This window comes from Motacilla alba, chromosome 1, assembly GCF_015832195.1.
Source record: "Motacilla alba alba isolate MOTALB_02 chromosome 1, Motacilla_alba_V1.0_pri, whole genome shotgun sequence".
Taxonomy (NCBI): Eukaryota; Metazoa; Chordata; class Aves; order Passeriformes; family Motacillidae; genus Motacilla; species Motacilla alba.
Genome location: NC_052016.1, coordinates 54,945,042 through 54,968,164, shown reverse-complemented (window position 1 = coordinate 54,968,164; position 23,123 = coordinate 54,945,042). Strand labels below are relative to the sequence as shown.

General features: G+C 38.5%; 1 protein-coding gene across 6 annotated transcripts in view; it reads left to right on the top strand.

Moving 5' to 3' along the window:
* ATP8A2 (ATPase phospholipid transporting 8A2) overlaps positions 1 to 23,123 on the top strand; it is a 313,238-nt gene that overhangs the window by 39,105 nt on the left and 251,010 nt on the right. For 5 of the 6 annotated variants that reach the window (XR_005258169.1, XM_038147367.1, XM_038147375.1 and 2 more), the window contains exons 3-9: positions 10,380 to 10,479; positions 11,070 to 11,168; positions 12,033 to 12,078; positions 16,239 to 16,279; positions 18,118 to 18,191; positions 21,249 to 21,318; positions 22,726 to 22,853. Coding sequence is in view for 5 of the 6 variants with exons in the window: in XM_038147367.1 (XP_038003295.1) it covers positions 10,380 to 10,479; positions 11,070 to 11,168; positions 12,033 to 12,078; positions 16,239 to 16,279; positions 18,118 to 18,191; positions 21,249 to 21,318; positions 22,726 to 22,853 (558 nt within the window). In the remaining variant the exon portion in view is untranslated. Of the gene's footprint in view, positions 1 to 10,379; positions 10,480 to 11,069; positions 11,169 to 12,032; positions 12,079 to 16,238; positions 16,280 to 18,117; positions 18,192 to 21,248; positions 21,319 to 22,725; positions 22,854 to 23,123 lie in introns of those variants that run through there. The other variant, XM_038147384.1, reaches the window with a different exon arrangement.

Genomic DNA, 23,123 nt, shown 5'->3' with positions numbered 1-23,123 from the left:
GTGAGGATGTAGAAAGAAGAAACATTTCTTCTTTCCCTAGGTTCTCTGACATAATTCAGACTACGAGAAGGTTTCTCTAATGGCCAACTTTTGTGTTCTTGGAACTTCGTAGCAAACTATTTCAAAAGATAGCCTGTGTGTTACAGGCTAGATTTAGCTTGGCCCTTGACATGTGCATAAATATGACAGTCACTGTTGTTTATTATGCTGTAGCAGCAGTGATTACATCTGTAGAAACACCTCTTCTACCTGTCTTCAGTCCTGCTCTGTTCAGTGTGAAAAACTTTATGTATGTTTTGCATTTTGGACTTTTTAATAAAAGGTAAATTATGTTCGATTTTGAGCTGAAACGTTTTAGAAGCTGAAGCATTTTAGAAGCTTTGAAAAAATGTAAAAAATGAATAAACGGTATTGCTTTGTCCAACACAACTGTACTGCAGCATTAAATGCTTGTTATTGTGAAAGCTAACTAGTACCTGTTTTGACATATCCAGCATAAAAAACTTAAACATTCGTCTGTTTAAACAGAATGTTTCTGTACTTTTAAGTCCAGTAAGAAATGAAACATGTATGTTGAGGAAATTTACAGTCTCTCTACAGAGCTTTGTGCCACTTACCATGACATTTGTGCTCTGGAGCAATTTTCTGTGTACTGAAGCCCTACTTCCTGGGAAGTGGCTGGACATGTCTGCCAGTGGGAAGTAGGGAGTAAGTTTTTTGTTGTCCTTTGCTTCTCTACATGACCTTTGCTTTATTAAACTGCCTTTATCTTGACCCATGATTTTTTTTTCCATGGTATTTTCTGTCTCTTGTCCTGCTGAGAAGAGGAATGATAGAACAGATCAGGGAGGATGAAGTGTCCAGCCAAGGTCAGCCCACAACAAGATGGGAAATAAGCTTTCCTAGTGCTGTGTAAGACTAAAGGAATACAGGTGGAGTATGCTGCTAGGGGTTTGAATGGTTAATACTTCTGAGATGACCAAAGTAATGGTATGCACAATTTTCCAAATGTATCTTCAGTGAAGACTGGATATTGTACTTGAAGTTGGAATGTTCTGTACATTTTGTTTTCGTGGAAATATTGTTCCTGGATGTCTCATAGTAATACAAGAATCTACTCTGATATCACTGGCTTGTTCTGAATGTATAATAGTACTGTAATAGCAATTTCTTCTAGTGCATTTAGTAAAAATCACCAGTAAAGTGATTTGAGCCCCTCACTTGTTGCATGTGTTAACGTTGATGCAAAAGAATTGGACTTCTGGTTTATTAATCCTGGAGAAGCAAGTGTGCTGAGATAACTTCAAGGACATTAGAAATGGTCTCCAAATTTTTGCAGATGGTGGAGTTGCTTTGTAACTGTTGCTCCAGGTTATATTCTTTTATTCTAGGCCTGGTAGAGCATCCTGGTGCAAATCTGACTTAGGTCTGAATCAGGACCCCAAGTTCAGTCTCAGTTTGTGGCTTGAGTGGTAGGTTGGACAGCGCAACAATCAGGAAGGACAAAATTCAACTTGTTTTTTTTTTTAAATGGATCTTGAATCCAGAAGTCTTGTTCAGAAGTTTTCTTATCAAAGCAGACTTTGGTGGATTGATCTCTTAAGGAGGTCCCAAAAGTTGCATTATAATATCCAGAAAATACTCAGTTGTCTTCCATACAGGCAAAAATTATGTTCTGATAGATAATGAGCAAAAAGTCTTCAGGGGTCTTAAAACTCAAGTAAACAAGTGAGAATCAATTTCTTGTCTCATAAGTCAGAAGCACTTTCCATGGGGAATTTAGCCCTGAAGACTGTAACAAGGTTTCTAGTGGAATCATAAGTCCTGTATTAAACAGATGACTGTTTATCTGTGGTCCCAGACTGTCCCATCAGTGTTTGCATGATGCTTGCTGCTGACAAAACTGGAGACACAATCTTTAGTCTTCCTTTTATTTCATGTGGGTTGCATTAAATTAAGCCAAGTGCATTGCTTTATTGGCTTGTGTTTAGGTACTGCAGAAGTCAGTTGTGATTTAGAGGTGCTCATGCTTTTTGAATGTGTAGGCATGTTCTCACTGGTGAAATGGGAGTTGCTGGTATCACTAACCGATTGGTACTGACCCTTGAAACCTGAGCAGCATTCTCTATGATCTGTGGAAATGTGGATTGTAGTCTGCAATGTGCAGGTGAATTTCTCTGCACTTAGTGGTATAGCCCAGCACTCATCTTGCACCAAAATATTTTACCATGTTCTTAGGTAAAAATGCCTCAATTTCTATTCAGTTTATTCTTAGTAGAATTCAGACACTGGCCATTTGTTTTATTGTGTTTGTGTTGATTTGAAATACTCTTCTGTTGTCATGTGAACAGATTGCTTGCCTGACTGCAGAACAGCATTTTGAAATTCTTCAAAGAAGGGATGTATTATTATAATCTGAATGGTACAAGTCTAATCATGTGTTAAACTAATCCTCTAACTCTTTTTAGTTTTAGGTAGATGTCGGAGTCTCCCCCAGGTCAGGGTGACCCCGAAAGGTGGAAAAGTCTCTGCTCCAACCCGTGCCTTCAAAGAAAGACTCAGTAGTCTTCTGTTGTCCAGTCTCAAGGTTGTTTATTATAAGTTATCTAAAATATTTTCTCCATGAGCTGCTGCAGTCTGCTCAGCAGGTCAGCCAGAGGCACACTCTGCACACTCTCCACCCCCGAGGCTGGTGCTATCTTTTATACTAAAAACTACGTGTACTGTATTTATAATTCCATTCCAATAGCTATCACCTATGTTAGACAGTCAGTTTCTATTCTAAACCAATCTAAAAGTGCCAACATCACCCAAATCATGGAGGCTAGGAAGAAGAAGGAAGAAAGACAAGACATGCCCTAATTCCTCCATCTTGGAGCCTCAGACCCCCATGTACAAAATCCAAACCCCACTGTCAAAACCCCCCCTGTACAGCACTCAGAAACTCTTCCCTTCACTTTGTGACTATCTCTACTATGCTGTCTAAAACTTGTGTGGCTTGTAATTCTTCATACAGAGTTGGTAATTTGCTCCATGGGCTAAGATCCAAACCCCACGTGTCTTTGGCTGCATGCCAGGGTCTCAGAGCCCCCTGCCAGTGGCTCAGGCCATCCAGGGCACCCAGAGGGATGTCCTGGGTTCCGACAGGTAGTAGTGTTTTTAAGTGAAGAAAAATACTTAGTGTGGCATACGTTTTTAAATAAACAAAAACTTGTTTCCTCTAGTGCAGCTGTTGCTGATGTTGTGCAATCTGCCACAATGAAAAAGGCTTGGGTACAGTTATAGAATGATTATTTTAGCCATTAAAATTCACTAAAAGTTCTTGTTATTCTATGCCTGGTGTTGTGTATAGAGATTGTACCAGTGTATTTGAAGCTGCTGCACCTTTGGTCTTGGGATGTTCCTGGGGCAAGAAGCCCTGGACAGTTAAATTTTTGAGTCTTGCCCAGATGAAATGTCTGGATTAAAAAAAACACAGATGTGGAAGTTCTAGTGCCCTTTCACCTGCTGCATGCTGAACTCTCTGGTATCCTGAAATTGTTCTGGTGGTTTGTGGCACAATGGATTTCTTACATCAGCAGTAGCAACATAGCAGGTGAATAAAACTGGGTCCCTTTCTTCTCTTTTTAGATCTCCCTGACTGCTAGTGGTCTGTAGGAAAAGTTAGAAGAGAATAAATTATCTTAAGTGGACCTAAGTAGAGTTTAAGATGTGTAATAACTGCATTCCACATAGTTTCTGTGGGTTGTGAAGATAATTAAATTTTTCTCAAGACTAAATATTAATTTCTTCTGCCAGCCCCCTGCTTGTCACTAAAATAAACACTGCTTTAGTCGTAGTGACATTTAGAGTTAAAAATTTGCTTTAAAACTGAAGCTAGCACACTGGCTTTTAGACAGCTAGCTAGATTATATGACTTGTTTGATTTTTTTTCTTTCCCCAGTCATCTTCATATCAGTGCTGTGCATTCAAGTGCAGGCTATTCTGTGTTTGCACAGTAACTCACCGTGGTACTAAACTTACTTTATTGGACAGTAGAATTTTGAGGTTAACTGTGCTGGTCAGCTGTTTTTATTGAGTTGTATTTGCCAGCAGGGCTACTGCAAAGCAAGTGTATATTACTATAGTGATGACCTCCACTCATGCTGAAACAATATCATGCCTTCAGAGCTTCTAGTACTGTTTCTAAACAGTCTTTGTTTAAGGTATTTGTTACTGAAAAACAGCCAGGAATCTGTTCCCCTTTTTTGTAGGGATTTAATGAATAGAGAACTCATGGAAAGGCCTTTTCTGTTTGCATGCTTTAGGAAAAGCCTCCAGGGTACTGGATTTTGAAGCAAAAGTGCTCTTGCTTCTATTAAATGTGACACGTGGTCTGGTTTTCAGGTTAAACTGAGTGTAAGCAGTTGTGGCAGTGCCTACTCTGTATTAAGGCTGCACTACTGCTGGAGACTTTGCTAGTGAAATAGTATTTGCTTTGGTAATTAACATCAATTACATTAGTTGTTGCAGCCTTTTACTGCTTAAGGATGGCAGTAGGGCTGCTGGTAACTGAGGCAGTTTGGAATAAAATACTTCAGGTTAGAAGTTCTAAAAAAATCCTTACATGGTTAGGAGGTGATCCTAATGAACTAGAAAGTAATGGGATTGTTGTGCTTCAGTGGACAGGAGTTCATAGTGCATTTTCATGTCCTTTTGTCTTAGTAGTGGTCTGTCTGTGTAAGGATAGGAGCTGAATTGAAGATGAGCTTCTTGCTGATGCAGCTCTGGAGGAAGTGCAGGTAGCTCAGCCAGGCTGGGTTTGTCAGCCTGATCATCTTGCTCCTGAAATGGAGTTTGTGCACAAGGGTAGATAACACTACTTGCCTGCTCAGGCAGTGGTAACCACCGAGTATTGCACTTAGCCCCTTACCTTTTTATTAGGTGTTGATGTAGGATGCAACACTCAGGATGCACATGGCTAGAAAATAATGATGTAATAATGATCTGAAATGTTTGTGCTAATTTAGATTTTTCCCTTGTATAAAATACTCCGTTACATTAGTGGCTGGTTGTCTAGCTGACAGCTGTCTGCTTTTTTTTCTTTCTCTTACGAGACCTTGACTTTAACTTGAATAAACTGTTTTTCTGAAGAGTTTTGTTTTCTTATTGCAGCAGACCCAAATCATGGTGGCCCCCATAAAGCAAGTTTTAATGGTACTTGACTTCCAGGGAAATTAGTGGGCTGTGTTCCTATGTCCTGACTCTTTTAAACTTGTATGAAACAATAATTTTCTTCTAAATTGTATGATTTGAGGAAAGAAGGCTCAGGGATTCTGAGATGTGATCAGTTCCACCTGTAATAAAAAAGGGGAAGAACACGTTTTCCAAACAGTGGTGCCTTTAGTTGCTTCTAGTGGGAGCCCATACTGTAAATGAAGAAATAAGGAATGTGGGGAAGTGGTGAGGTGCTTGAGATGAATACTATCCCACTGATAAGTTTTCTTCAGCTGGAAGCTGCTAGAATAGTTTTCAGTCAAAGTTAAAATTGATTAATTCTAATACATTTGAATACTCTCAATGAATTTAATTGTCTCTGTGGACAATTTCAGACAACAGATTCATCTTCTTCAGTTTCACTGCAGCTTTTTTGGGAAATCTTTCAGGGTTTGATATTTCAGTAGCTAAGCAAAAGAATGTCCCTTAAAACCCATTTCCTCTTATGACAATATATGAATTTGTATATATAAAATACCTTTGGTATTATGGAGAAACTGTAGCAGAGTGCAGGGAAAGATGGAAACAAAATAGCAACTTGGACTGTGGACAGTGGTTGTTCCAGAGCTGAGTGGCAGATACAATGTGGTAATTCTTGATTTTTTTTGTCCTGCTCTGGCAAGCTTTAAGCAATAATGTCTTGCAGTATTCAAGCTGTTGTGCTTTTGCTATGCAAGAGCAAGTCCACTCCTTTCATGCTCCTCTGTTCTGCCCTGAGCTCAGGGACTGTCTCAGGTATTTAAGCACCACATGTGCTTTTCTTGGCTGACAGAAGTGTACAGCCATAAACAGAGCAGTGAAACCCTTTCTGGCTGGATCTTCCTCTGTAAGAACTGTAGTCTCAAGGATTCATCTGACACAGCAAGGCCCTTCAATTGAATTGGAGGCCGCATTTGTTCAGGCTCCCTATTGTTATAAAAGCAGGGTATCTAGGACCTAATTTTCAATCAGCCATAAGCCCTCATGGTATGTTTTTTGGGAACTTGGAAACAGTTGCTATTTGTCTCTTTAGCAAGTTTCGAGAAAGTACACCACCTTCCCTATGTGCAAGGAGGTAGATGACCTTCCACTGTCATATGCATGTGACTGCTGAAAACCTTGTTCGTGACGCTTGGATTTAGAACAACCTCCTCAGTATTCTACATGGCAGCAGCTTGTTGATGAGATGTACCTATAAATGTGCCTTCTCTGTACTCACTGTAATGGCTGAATGTTCTTTTTGCTGTTAATGTCTCTCGAAATACGTAAAGCTTGCTGCTGTGCCTCCTGCTGCAATGGTGACTGCCTGGAGGTGGCTTGTCATGCTGCCTCTGTACATGAGAACTTTAGCAGGACCTCAGATGCTGATGTCAGTCTTGCTATTAAGTGTCATGTGCTCAGGAGGACCTTAGCATGCAAAAGTCCTCCTGAGCACACCGTTCCACTAAATGGAACACCATTCCACTAAAGACAGTATTTGAGCTCTTCAGTCAAGCAGACCAGCTTGGATTTTCTGGGATTTTTCTTTTCCGTCTCTTTTACTGGGTGTCTGACCTTTTCTACTTGATGGACACAAAGCCTGTTTGGTGAGAGAAGGGTTCAAGTCTGTAGCATTCACTTTAATTACCCAGACCTTTTGCTGTGGTTCAGATGTCTGTGCCTGGCTTTCTTAGTAATTCTTCCTGCAAATTGATGTGTGTTAAAAGCACTGACATCAAGTGATACTCATTCTTAAGCTCTTGGAGAGTATTTCAAGTGTGTGAACTGTGGCATGAGTAGGTTTGTGTGAATGCTGTCTAGGAAAGGACAGTTTGTTGTACTTGTGACCCCTGGAAATGGGACCCCATGTATCTCAAGGAGGTCCTGTTTTCTTAATCATGATTATCCTGAAGGTGAAGTTCATGTCAGAGTTGCCATTCTAAAGGAGGGGGTGGAAATGCTTTAGATGGCTGACTGGAAAAGTGCAGGCTGTGTTCAGCTAGATATTGCCAGCATACACACATGTCTCAAGGAAGTAACTGCTCTGCCTCTGTTACTGACAGCCTTTGCCTCTTCAGCCATTAGTCAGTAAAGTAAAACCTGACTTTATAAAATGTTTTTGGGAAACAAGGAAAAAGGCAACAATGGGAGTGGTTGTGCATAAGTTACCTATGAATAAATAGAGGAACTGTACTGAAGAACTGCTACTGAGTTTCTCAGTGCACTGTTCGCTACTTTTCAGTTGACTGTTACAAAAGTTACTAGGTAATCCTTGGTACTTGAGTAATGTGGTAATGAGTTTAAGTATGTGAATGACACTAACGTTTTGCAGATTATACAGTGATGGCTTTCAAAACAATCTCTGCACTGCCCTAGGAACAGTGGGGCCAAAGCCAGCTGTAGTCAGGTGTATCCAAATTCACTTGTTTAGCAGGGTTTGGTATTGTTCCTCCTGTCTTGCACAGTGGTGTAACTTGAAACATGACTTACGTGAATTAACTTGCAGGTGTGGAGGAGACGTCTCTTCCAATATTTGCACACCTGTTCAACATTTGAACTTGTGTAGTTAAGCGAGATTTGCATAGGTAACAGCTGTTGCTTGAGGAGAAACCAGTTTGTTGTTTGTTTTCCCCCTTGTGCTTCCCTCCTCTACCTGCCTCAACCTGTTCTGTGAGCTGCAGGCCTCGTATTCTCTGAGTTCACATGGCTCTGACTGGGGCTCTCTGGTAGAGAGCTAACCTGCCAGTTTTTTTATTTTTAGTGACCAAAACTGTGCTATGAGTGAGCTGACTGAAATTTCTACCTGTTCGTCTGTAGATTTTAACTTTCCTGAGCTTTGATTATCCTGAAGTTGTAACATATCTATCTGTTGTGAAGGAGCACAAGAGGTTTTTTTTTTGTTATTTAAAAATAAGCATTGTATTTATAATTCAAGAACTGTTCTTCAGAGCTAAGTCAATTGCATACTCCTGCCCAGCTTAGACTGCTAGTTAGAGTTCTGTAAGAAGTTTTCTTTTTGAATAATAACATGTATCTGCTCTTTATTCATACTTGTGGTTGCTGTTCCTGACCTGTATGGTAACAGCTGACTATTCCTCCCTCTAATTAGAGCTGTACCCATTTTCTGTGGGCATCTGTCAAGTTACTTAAGCAACAGAATACATGGAGTGACTTAGTATGTACAAACCTCTTTCAAAAGAGCCTTATTGTGTTGGCATTAACATAATTGTTAGAGCAAGAATCATGTTTGAGCCAGCTAGCTGTGAAGTTGGTAGGTGGTAGAATGGTGTTAATAAATGTTTCAGCTTGGTTGCAGTCAAGTTTGTGTGTTCTTATAATCATAGCAATATGATAAATAGAGGAATACTATTCTTATATAAAATCTGCCATTGCTTGATGTCTAATTAGTACTGTTTGGAGATATTGCTTCTGGGTCTGAACTGTGAACTTGATTAACCCATATTTTTAAGTCAGTGTAATTCTGAGATGTGTGTTTAATTATGTTCTGTATTAAAGGAAGGTTATTACACATGAGACCAAGCAAATGTGGCCTAAAATAAAAAAAAAATACTTAGAGGTGGAAGCATTTGAAGGAAGTAACTTTATTAATATGAAGACTGGACTTCCTTTAACCTGGATGTATGAGTTCACTCATTTGGCTTAGTAGATATGAGCCATGATTAAGTACAACCATTTGAAATTTCTGTAAAATATTGAGTATTTAAATACTTGATTCTATTGCTACTACTTTTGAGCAGTAGTAGCAATAGAAAGGGATTTTGTAGTTGCTTGAAGAGGAAGCAAGGCAAGTTCCTAAGATAAGATGCATCTTAATTGGTTTTTAATTGGTCTTTTTTTTAATTGCCCCACTACTTTTTCTTTAGTGTTCAAAATAGAGCCTTTTAAAACAGGCTGTGCCTTGTTACATCTAGTTACTGTTTGATTTTGAAAGATGCAGCAGTGTCTGGTTAGATGGCTTGGAGTTGGGGATGGGGCAGATAAGAAGGAAAAGAAGGTGGTTAAAAGAATAAGCTGGAAAATAGACTTAATGGAGAGGTGGTCTTGGCACTGCTAGGAAATGTCAGTAAGACAGGAATTGGGAAACCATTTTTCTTTTTTTCTTGAGAGCCAAGTATCTTAGTGTTTTTGGTCCTATGGAAATACAAGACTTCGTATTAAAAAAAAAAAAAAAAACAAACCAAAACAATCCAAACCAGAACAAAGCACAAACAAAAAAATCACAAAATGAAACCAAAATCACAGCACCCAAACAAAATGATGCCTCAAAATTTCTGTTTTTGCTTTTTGGGCCTTTGCAAGGCATACTGAGCTGCAGGTGCTCAGTTGTTAAAAGTCCAACTTATGCCGATGGCCAGTAGTTCAGAAGGTGAAGGTTCTGTGCTGTTGGTTAAATTATCATGTCAACTTTGACACCTTTTTCCTGAAGTTGTACTCAGTCGCATTATGGATTTGATGTGAAGATGACAAGAAATTACATAGCTGATTAAGGCTAGTTAGTGCAGTATGTTTTTGTTTTAAGGTGGAAGAAATAGTAGTTATAATTCAGTTGTATATATGTGTTAGTTACAGTGTTTATATATGTATACGCACGGGCACACACACACACACACACACACATATATATATATATATATATATGTAATAGGAAAAAAGCCAAGAGCCATTAATCTGAAAAAGTGTATATTGTTCTGGAGGATTATTCATAGCTGAGTGTAAGCCATTCAGAAATGGGAAATGAGACATTTTAAAAATGCATTGCAAAATTTCTAATTTCTCTCATTCAACTCTGCCTCCCCCTACATGTAAATTGAGAGATAAGCTCCTGATCAAGCACTTGGAACTGAAGTGAAAGCTTGCCTGTTCACAGTGCTGAAGTTTGGATGGTGGTAAATTGCCTGAGTTCATCCAATAACAGAGGTACCAGTGACAGAAATGGGCCTGACAGCCTTCTGTGTCTGTGTGATACCTTTGTTTGATACAGCTCCTTATCATAACCAAAGCAACTACTTCCTCCATATTCTAAATATGTCTTTACTTTGTTATCTTTGAACTGCTTTCTAACACTGGCTTTTAGACTTTTTTTGGTCATGATCCCCACCTGATATTCTGATGAAGTACTAAGATGCAAATCTTCTACCCTGCAGCACAGCCAAGTACAGTGTGGTGACATTTCTACCTCGATTCCTGTATGAGCAGATAAGAAAAGCTGCAAATGCATTCTTCCTCTTCATTGCCTTACTGCAGGTATTGTTTTATTGCTTTCCCTTGTTTATAAAATGAAATGGTAATGTAGTGAAAGTTATTTCTGTTGTTATGCTTAACTGCAAAGCAATTCTTAAACTTTCTTTAATAGTAATAATAATGGAGTATGTAGTTGGTAATTGAAATTCGAAGACAGCTTAGAGACTTCTTTCCATGTAATTTGTAAAGTCGAACCTCTTTTATTCTTAATAAATGAAAATAAGTGGTGTCATAAAACATGGAGCTATTGACCATTGTGAGAAAAGAATGTATGACTTTCTTGTGAAACTTCTGCTTACTTCAGATTCTCATTGCTTTCATGTGAAGCAGTAGAATTTTCTTGTAAAGAGAAGAGAAATGGAATGAAAGGTGTGTACAAAACCAGCATCTTCTTTGTTATTGTTTCTTCAAACCTACTTAGACTGTACGCTAAATGGGATATCTGTGAGGCCCAAATCACACAGTAAATCAGAGAGCTTTCTCTTCTGTCTTCTGAGAGCTTTGCATAAAATTGTAAATGTACCAAAAATTAATTTTAAATATAAATATAAAAGGGATCTCTTATATAGGGTCTCTTTTCCCTCTGTTCACAGCAAATTCCAGATGTCTCTCCAACAGGAAGATATACCACCTTGGTGCCATTGCTATTTATTTTAACAGTTGCTGGCATCAAAGAAATCATAGAAGACTATGTGAGTATGATTGATGAGGATGGGGATGAGTATGATGGGGAAGGCTGTGCTAAAGACCAAATATCTCAAAAGCTATAAAATGCCATAAAGCCATGCATCTCTGAAGTCTCTTGAGTCCTTGCTCAACAGCAGCAAAATATTGTTTTGACTTTCAAAGTGCTTGACTTGAATTTCTGTAATAAATACTGAAAATACACTGAAATCAATAAGTATTTTCATTATAGTTGGTGAACCAGAAAACAGTAGATATCAGTAGATATCATTTGTTTCTCCCTCTTCAAGCTTGCTTATTAATGCTATTATTAAAAAGACAGTGTAGAATCCTGACAAATATGTGGCCTTTTCAGATGGTCTTGAAAATGGGGGCTGGAGGGAGGCAAGGAGCTTAAGGACAGCAAAGACTGTTTGGGAAAAATCTGCTCTAACTTGCTTGTATACTTTACATCAGAATGAGGTCTTTCTGCTTTGTAAAGTACTGATGAGTGAAATAATTTGGATATCAGTCTAAACAACAGCATGTAGAATTTATACTCGTGCATATTTATCTAAATATTGTGGTCCTTATTGTTCCTTTTTGTTTTTCTTCAAAAAACCCAGCTTTGGAGACTTTTTTTTTACCACTGATAAAGGTTCCAACATGGGGACTTTGAATTTGAAGTTTATAATTATAGTCTTTATACTCTTTTACAAACCATTTGAATTTAGATGATGTGTGACTTTTTAAAATACAAACCCAAAAAAAACTGTAAAGGCAAAAGGAACCCAAAGTATCATCTTGCAGTTTGTTGTATTTTTAGCTCTAATGGTTCTCGAATTTGTGATGAAGTGTAATGAGGTGTAATGAAATGTTTTGTTTCCTTACAGAAAAGGCATAAGGCAGACAGTGCAGTGAATAAAAAGAAAACAGTAGGTAAGACTAAGCAGTCTTTAAGTATTTAAAATGCAAATAGCGGATGCTCATTTTTGAGAAATTCTATTGTTTTAATGGTCATGATGGTGAGGAATGCATATCTTTTGCACTAGATACTTACCAGTAATTTAGGATTTTACTTTGCTAAAGATTTCAGACTGATGATTGATGGCCTGACACTTAAGGGTGAGGCATTGGGAGGATTACTGGAATTTATAAGTTCATGTAATTTCAAGGTTGTCCAAAGTTACATAGTTCTCAGCTCCTCCAAGAAAAACCAAGCAATTTTTTTCTTACCAAACTCCATCCTGATTATTCTAACACCAAAACATTCTGAACTAAAAAAGCCAACAACCCCCTGAAACATTAAAAGCTGCTGTCAGAAAAATTTAAAGTCATTTTTGGAAATGCTGCTGCCCTTTAAATATAGTATGTCTGGGGATTTTTTAGCTTTGCTTTCCTGAAGTGTCACTGAAAGAGAATTTAACACTGATATCCACTGAATGCCTACATGTATCCCTGAGGTATGGACAGTACTTGTCACTGTATGCCTGAAGACATCACTGTCATTTTCTTCACCTCCCTTAACTGAAAACCTGTGCAGAAAATAGGAAGAACTTGTCAATGGCCACCCTGTGATTGTCCTGTGCTGTAGTCAAGGCAGCTCTATGTTCCCTTGTTGGACAGCTCCACTTCTGCTCCTCTGTACAAATGTGCAGGTGAAAGGGGAACACAGGGACTTGAGCTCCAAAGAGACCCTTCCTCCCAAGCACAAAGTGTCAAAAAGCTAGAGGAACACTTAAAGGAACATGAGCAACCTGCTAGCTCCATGCTTCAGATAGTCCTGCAAACATTATGCCTCTTTTTTTTTCACTGAGTTTGGTGCTTGAAAATTTGGGTTGATCATTAAGATTGTTTATTAATACACATCAAAAGGCATTGCTTTATCAGTTCTCCTAGGCAATGTTTCTGCAAGAGTCTGGAAGATATTTTGAGTGCAAGAACACTGTATTAGTCATAAGCAATTGGCAATTAAGTGGCTGTAGCACGACAGGCCTCATTATGGGTGATATGAAAGATGGCCCTTTCAGAGGTCACAGAGGCAGTTATAATTCATTTGTAGGTAGAGAATGTGTGCCAACAAACACTTCTAGGGACGTTTGTCACAGTAATTGTGGAGAGACAACCTTAAAGAACACAAGGTGTTCTAATGGAGCTAAGTGGAACTTAGCACTTTAAAAATTATTTGAGTTCAGATTTTATTTTTTACCTTTGAATACTCTAAATAAATTTTCAGTCTGATACTTAAAACTGTATCCTCCTGCTTCTTAAGAGGAAGGCTAAAGAGGCTTATTCTTGAGACATGTATTACCAGAGTGAAAAGATAACTTAGGTTTAGAGTGGGATTAAGATGAAATAAATTTAGGTTCTCTGTGTGCCTTTAGGTCGCTCTTATAGCTGAGTGGTGTCTAATCAATGCATTCAGTGTGGAGAGCTTTTGAGCTCACTGAGAAGCAGATGCCTGCTGTCTGCTTGGCTGTGTCCTGAACTCCACTGCCTGCAATGGCTGGTTGCTTAACTGCAGCAGCATCCATGTAGGCTTTGCATTTATCTTGTTTAGGCTTTTAGAGCAGTTGTGTATCTTCAAAGTGCTTTTCCTGTTTTAAATTTACCATAGGAAACATCAGTTTGCTTTGCAGAGTGGCTTTGGTATGTAGGAATTAAATTCCCTTTGGAGCAAACTGAAATTGAAGTTCTGCCCCAGGTGAGCTCTGAACATTTGCGTTAGGAGGTGGAGTGTGTTTGGGCTCTGAGCCAGTGGTTTTTGTCTTGGATGGCTTCACGTGATGTCTGTGGTGATGACATTAAATCTAGGGACCAGACTCCATATAATTCCAAGTGAAGCCCCTTAGCAGTGTATTGCATAGATATAGAGAGCTCAGTAATAATTGTTTTGATGTATTGATCCTCCTATTGTCAAATAATAGAATAAGTAATGAGCATTTAATATTGCATGGGATGAACTCAAATATAAGACAAGCACAGGGCTAGGAATCTCTGGAACCAGACTGATGGGAGATGCTTCCCCTTCAGGAGCCTCATTTCAAATGGCCCTGCATGGCTGAATGTGAGTGTTAGCATTAAGTCCTAGATCTAGAACTGGGTTCTGGTCTTGAAAAGCTCTAGATAGAAGGTTTATATTCAAACTCTCTTTTTAAGTTGAAACAGTCTTTTTAGGTACTTGTCCTTTGTTACTTTAACCAAGTACTTTTTGACAACGAATAATTCATTAATTTTACCCTACTATAAATATTCTAGAGAAGACATGTCCTTTTCTGTCCTTTGGAGTACTCCTATAAAACTGGGTTGAGCAGAGTAGGAGGTGCGAAATTGCAACCCCAGAATTTCTGAACTGTTTTATGTCTAATGGCAGCTTTCTCTTTAGACTGTGGGATTATGAGTTTAAAAGGAAATAGTTCAGTATTAGAAAATAGCTTCAGTAATTTGCTTGGGTATTTAATTTTAATCACTAAATTGATTTTAGTAAGCATTGCAAGTGAAATTGTTTTCTGAAGTAAGTTGCCTACCATACCAGGTCTGTAGCACTTGATGCAAAATATCTTTGTGTGTGAGCATACAACAATGTCAACAGAATGTTTACTGAAACATCTCTAAAACTTTCTTGTGGAATTGGAAGCTGTCTAAACCATAGTACAGGAGATGCTGAGTGTTGCAACTCCTCTCTGAAGGTTTGAGTTTTGAGCCAAGGCTTCAGATATTTGGCTTTCCTCTTGAGATTCTGGATTCAGGCCTTCTGAGTTCTGAACTAAGTAGAGCTCAGTTCAACAGCAGTGTACATGAGGGATGGAAGGGGTGCACCAAAACTGTTCTTCCCCTAAACTGCTGTTCTTGTTTGGTTGAAAGCTCAGCTGTTTTTTGACACATCACTGGCACTACTTCTGTTGTAGTGCTGCCCACCCATTCTTTGTTAAATAGTTTACTTCACTGCAGTCCATTCACTAGAATATTAAATATCAGGGTTCAGTGCTTCAGTGTGAGTGGCCTGAGAACAGGAGTCAAGAGACAGGTTTCTTCTGCTTCATCTATTCTGACAAGTCTTTCATTCCTGTTTGTGGAGTGGCACATGCTGGGTAGGATGGTCAAGGCTGTATTCAGCAGAATTTTTTTTCTGAGAGTGTGGTATTATTTTCAAATGAGTCACATGTATGAAATGCACAGAGCTGAGAAGATTGTTCACATTCAAAAGTAGGGGACTGACCTCTTAAACTCTGATCTGTTGCACACTGCACTTTTTAAACACCTTTGAAAACTAGCTGCAGCTGCTTTCAGTGAGGGTGAACTTGCTGTGCTTGGACCTGGACTGGGTTACTCAGCAGTAATTGGGCATATTTGACCTTACTGTTTTGGTTGGAGTAGTCTTAAGTATGTGTAGAATCACCTAGAGAAGGTGCTTAGATGGAAAGGTATGCTGCAGGGTAAATGACTAATGAGTGTGTTGGGATGGCAGTGTAGAATGGAGCCCTGCAGAAACTGAGGTCTGTTTTAGTACCTTGTTTTCTTTTTTTTTGTTTTAATGTGAACTTCAGAGGTAAGGATTCTCCTTCTGCCAAAGCTGATTGTTGCTTTTCAGTAGGGCTTTGAGCCTGCTTGGCAGTTAAGACTCAGATTTATATGGTAGTAAAGTTGGACGTGCCAGAGTCAAAACATTTTGAATGAAATGCCAGGAAAAAGATGAGAAGTGAAAATTCTGTGGTAAATCATACACAGAGTAAAGGTGTTTCCTGATACTGATTGGCAGTGGACAGTGATGCCTTTTGTTTTCAGGAAGGTCGTTTCCCAAACAAGAAACAATGCTGCCCATCTGCATGTCAGTATGAAGTGATGCCATGAAGAAATCAGGCCACCAACTGTTGTCGGGCAGGAGATAAAAATTATATCAATATGAAGGGCAGATTCTTCCTCTTTCTTGGATTCACATGCCTACAGCTGTGAACAAAAGAAGTGCCAGTTCCTGAAAAATACGTTTCTGATTTTTGTGTTGGTTCCTATTGTGTTTGCTATTGCTGATACAGTTGTTTTGAAATTTGTCTGAATTATGGCTATTTTTTCTGTAATCTAACTTTGGGCTTTCTTTCCAGTTCTAAGAAATGGGATGTGGCAGAACATTATGTGGAAAGAGGTAAATAAAACCGGAGGATGGGAGGGAGGGAAAGCAAGTATTCAAGAATTACTCTTGCCAGAATTAATTAAAAGGCTTAGAATTAATGTATACTGCATGAGAATTCTCTATCACTTGGGGTGGAGGGGGTGGGAGGGATCCTTTCTGTTCCAGTAGTCAAAATTGCCCTGAGCAAGGCACCTGAGTACCCATTTTTTAATCTTGGTGCTGTGTTACAGTCAAATGCTAATGGACTGTTGTGTTTTTCCTTGTGCAGTTAATAGGTAAACTGTAAACAGTATTTTGGTTGTAGTCTGCCTAGAAGAGTAATTTTCACTGCAATGCTGTACCTCCCCTGCAAGTCTAACAGAGACTTACTTTGCTGCCTGTGCTAAAAAGTCCCTGGGCTTTGAGACTAATTAGTAAGCTGCTTTCTCAATGAGAAACACAAGCCCTGCTGCTACCTGAGGCACTTGGGATCCATGTTCTGTGAGGCCCTTGGCCAGGGTCTGGTGAGCTTTATTTCTAAAATCTGGAAGTTGCTGAAATGCCTTAGGATGTATCGATCTAGTTGTGGCTCTTAGTGCCTTTTAAAGGATAAAATTAGCCCTCTTATCTAGTAATTGAGGAAAAAGTACACCCTTTAAAAACCTCTGAGGAATGAGATCAGTCTCAAGACACCAAAAAGCAATCCTACTGAAGTGTTAGACTATAGTAGAAGCTCAAGATTGCCAGGGATTCAGATGGCTAATGTTGGTTCCTGTTTATGCTGTTCCAAGTCCTATTTTTGTAGAAAGGACAGTGAATTGAAAGTTTAAGGTCGAGCCTGGAATCTGGGTTTTTTATACCCTTAGGCATTTCTTGAATTGACCTGTGTCTGCAATTGCATGTTATCCAGATTTGCACTTATTGTTAAGGAATAACAGGTCTGTATTATCCACCTTGATCACTTTAAGGCAGGCTTCTGACTTTTTCCTCTTTTCTTTTTCTTTTTTTTTTTTTTTTTTTTTTTTTTGTGCTGAAAGTGGTAGGGAATTTATTTTTAGTGGTATCTGAGTAAAACTAATGAATCTGCTTGTTCAAACATACCATCTGTTTTCATTTTTATAAATTAATATCTTGAAAGTATTTTAAGCCTGTTTCAGACTCTCAGTACTGCATTGGCATTAAGCAGCCTCATGCTTATTGGGCAAACCTGGTTGACTGTTTTGAGAATGAAAGTCCCATGCATGTGTGACTAACTCAAGGTGCTGGAAAGTCTTAGTCCTGTGTAGGAGGAGACAAAGTATTCCAGAGTTCAGAACTCTGTATATCTCAGTCAGGGAAGGACAGGATTCATAGAGATAATACTATTTGCTAGTGACTAGTACAAGCAGTGCATCTAAGGAGAATTGAGGGAAAATGATAGTGGTGATTGGGTAGGTAAGTAAGACAGGTAAGGAATAGAAGAACACTCATGATACTTAATGAAGGTGAAGTTTAAAGATGAAGGTAAAGTTTAAATATTTTTACTAGGGGAAAAAATATGACTAAAGAAAACCCCTGAATTTGGATAATGGCAGAATCATAGAAAAAAGTAATTTTTATTAAATAGAACCCATAGAAGTACACAATTTCTAATTGAGCGTATCTATCTTTTTTCTCTATAGAATTTTTTGCTTTGCATTCAGAAAAGGGAAGGCTTTGATATTTCCAAACTTGCAGTGAAAAGTACTCTGACTTTCAGAAAAACTATCTCTAGCTGTTCTGTGCATGATGCTGTTCTTCTGACTGGGTGAAAGAAAATAACAAACTAACATTCCAGACAAGCGAACTGTTTGTTTTTCTCTTCCATGCTACTGTACTCCTGACCACCACAGGTAGCAGTAGGCGATATTGTGAAGGTCACCAATGGGCAACATCTTCCAGCAGACATGATCATAATATCTACCAGGTATCCTGAATGGGTGTGGAAGTGATGTGTCTGATGAACTGAGGTGCAGAGGACTTGAATCTCTGTATTTGCTATTAATAAAACCAGACATCAGATAGCACTAATTCTATTCCACATCTAAAATCAAATTTCAACAAAATTCAATGACAAAACATGGCTTTACCAGGCTTTGATTCATGTATCATTGTAGATAGACTCTTCTAAAATGAGGCGTTTCCAAGACTTCACTTTATGAATTGCAGGTACTCTGTATTGATGAGTTTGTTGGAAGACTGAAGGTCCTTAACATGAGCTTTGTGCAGTCAGTGGTTCTATGGCCTTCTGAGAATCCTTCCAATTAAATAAGGCAACTTAAGTTTTCTTCCGGTTAATTCCACTGAGTATTCAGCATATTTTCCTGTGCTCCCTCAGGAAGATTTCTCTTTCAAATAGTAAATCCAAAAGGGTAGCTCTGTTGGCATCAAGCAACAAAATAGCTTTTGGACTTCATTTGTTCACTAGTTCTCTTGAATATTCCACCGTGTATGGCCCATCTCTGGCATGGTAGCAACAGTAACCTGTTGAGTCCTTCTTGGTTTAGTTTTGAGTATGGGACAACTTCCTGATGCCCCCCAGGACACATTTGGCCCTCTTGGCTGCCAGGGCACTGAGGACTCATGTTGAACTTGCCATGGACCAGGACCCCCAGGTCCCTTTCTGTGGGACTGCTCTCCCTCATCCCATTCTCCAGTCTGTACACACATCCAGAGTTGCCTTTTCCCAGGTGGAGAATCCAACACTTGCCTTTGTTAAACTTCCTATGGTTGGTGGTTGCCCAGCCCTCTCATTTGTCGAGGTCTCATAGTTCCTAAAAGCATTTGAGTGGTACTTGACTGCTAGTCTAGGTTCTAGATAGGTTGTAGAGCAGCTTGAGCCTGAATCAAGACCACAGTTTGCTTAGACAGATGAGGTTTAAACAAGAGACAGCAGCACAGCTCCTGTTCTTAAACATGCTTCTAATTGCCAGACCTTACAACACCTTCATAATTCCCTCCTTTGTATGTGCTTTTCAACGGTGACTGCAGATTGCTCTGGTCTCAGGGATTCAGTTCTCTTACATGATCCAACTTTTAAGAGAACTTGTTTTTTTCAAGCTCCTGTATTTTCTGCTTCGTCCTTCTTGTCTGTGCTGATTCTGGGAGGTTTCAATTTTTTCTAAGCTATATGCAGGAGCTCAGTCTTTTTGAATTACTGCATGATGAAGGATAGAGGTACCTTCATTCCATGGTATACAGTATTGTATTTTTCAAAACAAGCCTCAAACCTTAAATAAGCAGTTGTCAAATTAATATGCAGTTAGGCTGAACTTGGACGTCAATAATATTCTGTTTCAGCTCTGAAGAATATTTTACTTAAGACTAAAAACCTCTTATGAGTTATTTCTTAACTGTGTGAGCCAGCTTTTTGTTCTACATTATTCTACTAACCTGCTGTCTTTGATAACCACATAATAAATAGAAAATTTAACCCAAAGCATGTTGATTTGGGAGAAGCTTTGCTTGAAATAAATAGTAATTTCTATGGCAGTTCTGCTTTATAATTGGTATTATTCCCATGATTCCTTTAAATGTCAATACTAAGTGTCCTCAGTTCACCAGAAAGCTCTGCATGTTCTGAAGGGGGTGGATTCTTTTGCTTGTCTCTGTTGATTTTCTGTGTCTGAGGTGATTGTCAGAGGTAAAATCGACAGTTGTTTTTATCTTGACTCTGTTGTCCTGTACAGCAAAAAGGTGACATCAAATTTTACATAAAGAATGAATTAACATGAAGGAAAAATATTTTAATTCAAACACAACTTTGCATGAAAACACGTCCACATTTCTCATTTCCACAGCTCATGTCATTTCTGTGGAAATTAGAGGAATTGTATTGCAAAATGTCTCCTTCCTGAGCTAACCACTTCAGTTGTAGTGGATATAGTGTTTGACAGAGGTAAAATTGGAATCAAGCTGGACTCTAATCAGTGTCTTTCTGGGGTTCAGATTCAAATTGCCTGTGTAGGAGGAGACAAAGAGTAGACTCAACCATTTTTTCTTTTCAGAGCAAAATTATTGGAGAGAATCATCTAGCTTCTTACTGTTATAAATGTACCTGTCCATTTCGTAATTATTGTTTTCCTTAGGAGCCTTCATTACTGACTGTTCTGTTGATTGAGTACGTTTGCTGTTAGAACAATTGGTTACTTTGGAAAAAAACTAGCCATTTATCAAGAGTATGAGAAGTGATATGCTGAGTCCAGGTGGGAAACTGATATTCCTTAGCAGCCTGAGAAGACAGTGGGCAGAAAAATTGTTTTGGTGGTGCCATACAGGTTTTGAATCTTGAGTGGCATGTAAGGAAAAGATCTGGTACAAGTACCCTTCCTTATCACAGGCACCACCTATGCAGATCTCCTCTGTTAGATATAGGTAAGAGCTTGACTAATAGAAAGTTCAGTTCTAGGAGGAAGATTTTTGTCCCTATTGGTAATGGCAGAAACACATTGGGAAGATGCCGGTTACAGCCCTCAATACTAATTAATGTTTTTCTCATGCTTGAAAAAAAGCTGTTTAGCAGTGACTTCGGGTGTACTTCCTTTATTAAGGGGACCTTGAAGACATGATTTTGTGTGTTCAGTTCACAGACAGAATTCAATAGCAGAGAGCATTGCTGTCTTCATCCAAACATATCCCCTTTCTATGCTGTTCAATACTTGCTCTTTCATCCATAGCTCTTGCAATTGGAAGCAATTTAATGAATTGCGATTCACAGTAATCCAGGCATCTAAGTTTATAATGACTTGTTAAATTCTTAGTGATTTTTGATTTAGACTTGTCTTTCTCTGTAGTTTGTGGTATGACCATATCCAAAGACATCTCTGTTAAATATGTACTTTCAGCTTTCATGGTTGTATACCACCAGTATGGTTTTCTGTCTTCTGCAGTACATTGAGGAAGTCTGTGGTGGATTATATTAGTGCAGAAGTAGTGTACAAAAAAGTACTGAGTTTTAATACTGAAAATCTTACACTCCTTACAGTGAACCACAAGCCATGTGCTATATTGAAACAGCTAATCTCGATGGGGAGACGAATCTTAAAATACGACAGGTAAAACAAACTGAATTTAATTTTTTTATTTTAGGTATTTAATATTAGTTATGAAGCAGAATCTAGCTTGCATGACAACAATAAAAGTGCTTTTTTTTTTGTTTTTGTTTTTTTAAAAAGCATGTTTCTTCAAGTGGCAGTAATTTGCCTTTTCAATACAATACAAGATACAAAGCCAAGCAGTAATGCATCACGTGGAAGTGTTAGGAACCAACTTGGAGCAAGTATTTTAAACCCAGAGAGACAAATCAAACAGACCTTGGATGTGTTTTGCTGAATGTCTACTTAGTGGAACTTAAGTGCTGTACATAGAAAAAAATCAGCTATGCTTGTGATGAGCAGTGTCTCCTGTCACAAGTACTATTTTATGAGCATTATGCAGAGGCAGAAGCTGAAAAGGATCCTTTATATGTATAAGTTGATATCTCTGTGATAAGCAGAAGAATTTATTTGGATCTTTCCAGTTTTGTTAAAGAAGTACTGTTGCTTATAGTGTTTAGAAATAGTTAAGAATCTTTGGCTTCTTTCATTTAAAAAAAGTATTTAGATTAGGATTTTGAAACATAGATAATTTGTTTCTAAAAAGCTACACTTGCTTCTTCTTTATTATATTTGTAGAAACGTGATTTACTGTTCCAGATCAGGCTACTAAGTCAGGTCTTGAGCTCTTGTAAGATTTTATTTGCTTCAGGACATGCTTAAAATACAAAAATATGGCCTTGCTCTGGCTTGAAGTGCTGCAGTCAAATTCTGCCAAAAGAAACATGAAATGGATTCCTCTTATAATAGAAAGGCGGTGGGGTGCTGTGCATGTGCTCAGATGTAGAGTACCAATATTTTATGTTGCAGTTGTGTGACAGGCTGATCATTGACCTTGAGCAGGATCAGAGCATATTGGCTGCAGTGGCCCAAGAGAGACTACACTTAAGAATGACAATATTTAGCAGTCATAACGCGTCAGTGCAGCTATACTTTGAGAAAAAAGCCAAGTCTATGTATACTGCTTTTCTCCTACTTCCTCCTGCACATATCCAACTTTGTGTTTTGTGGATGTTACTTTCCTCTTGGTTAAAGAAAGTTCATGTAGGTAATGTCAATATCTGTGTAGAGAGTTTCAGTCTTGTTTCAGTTTCTTGTCTTAACTTCCTATGTGTCCATGATGAGTCTTCCTTGCAGGAAAGAGGTATTGAATATCAAATAAAAAATTAAAACTCCAAAACATAATGAAAAACAACCCCCCCCCCCCCAAAAAAAAACCCCACCAAAGTAAAACAGGACCCTGACTAACAAACCTCCACAGATTTAATTATATTTTGTTTCGTCGATGTTAAAAGGAAGCATCATTTTTGTAGGTTGCCTTCTAATAGCAGTTTTTGTCAAGAATGTCCTTTGAATTGTTCTGTGCAGGGTTTGTCTCAAACTGCTAGTCTCCAGTCCAGGGAAGAATTGATGAAAGTGTCTGGGAGGATAGAATGTGAAGGACCCAACCGCCATCTCTATGACTTCACTGGAAACTTGCGTTTAGATGGTCAAAGGTATTGACAACAAAGCCATGAATTCATTTCGTTAGGAAAAATGTTTCATCTGTTCTTTTAGTCTGGAACTCTGAGCACATGCATGTTTTTGCTGGAGAAAAGGAAGGTAATTAATGTTTATTAATCAGAGCATCTGCCAGTATAAGATAACACAGTACTGCCTTTGTACGGAGCCTTCTGCTTATTATGGGAGTACTGATTTCTTTGTAATTCATGGTGATATTTTATTAAAAGGTACATCTAAAGAGAAGGACTCAAGGAAATGGTTGG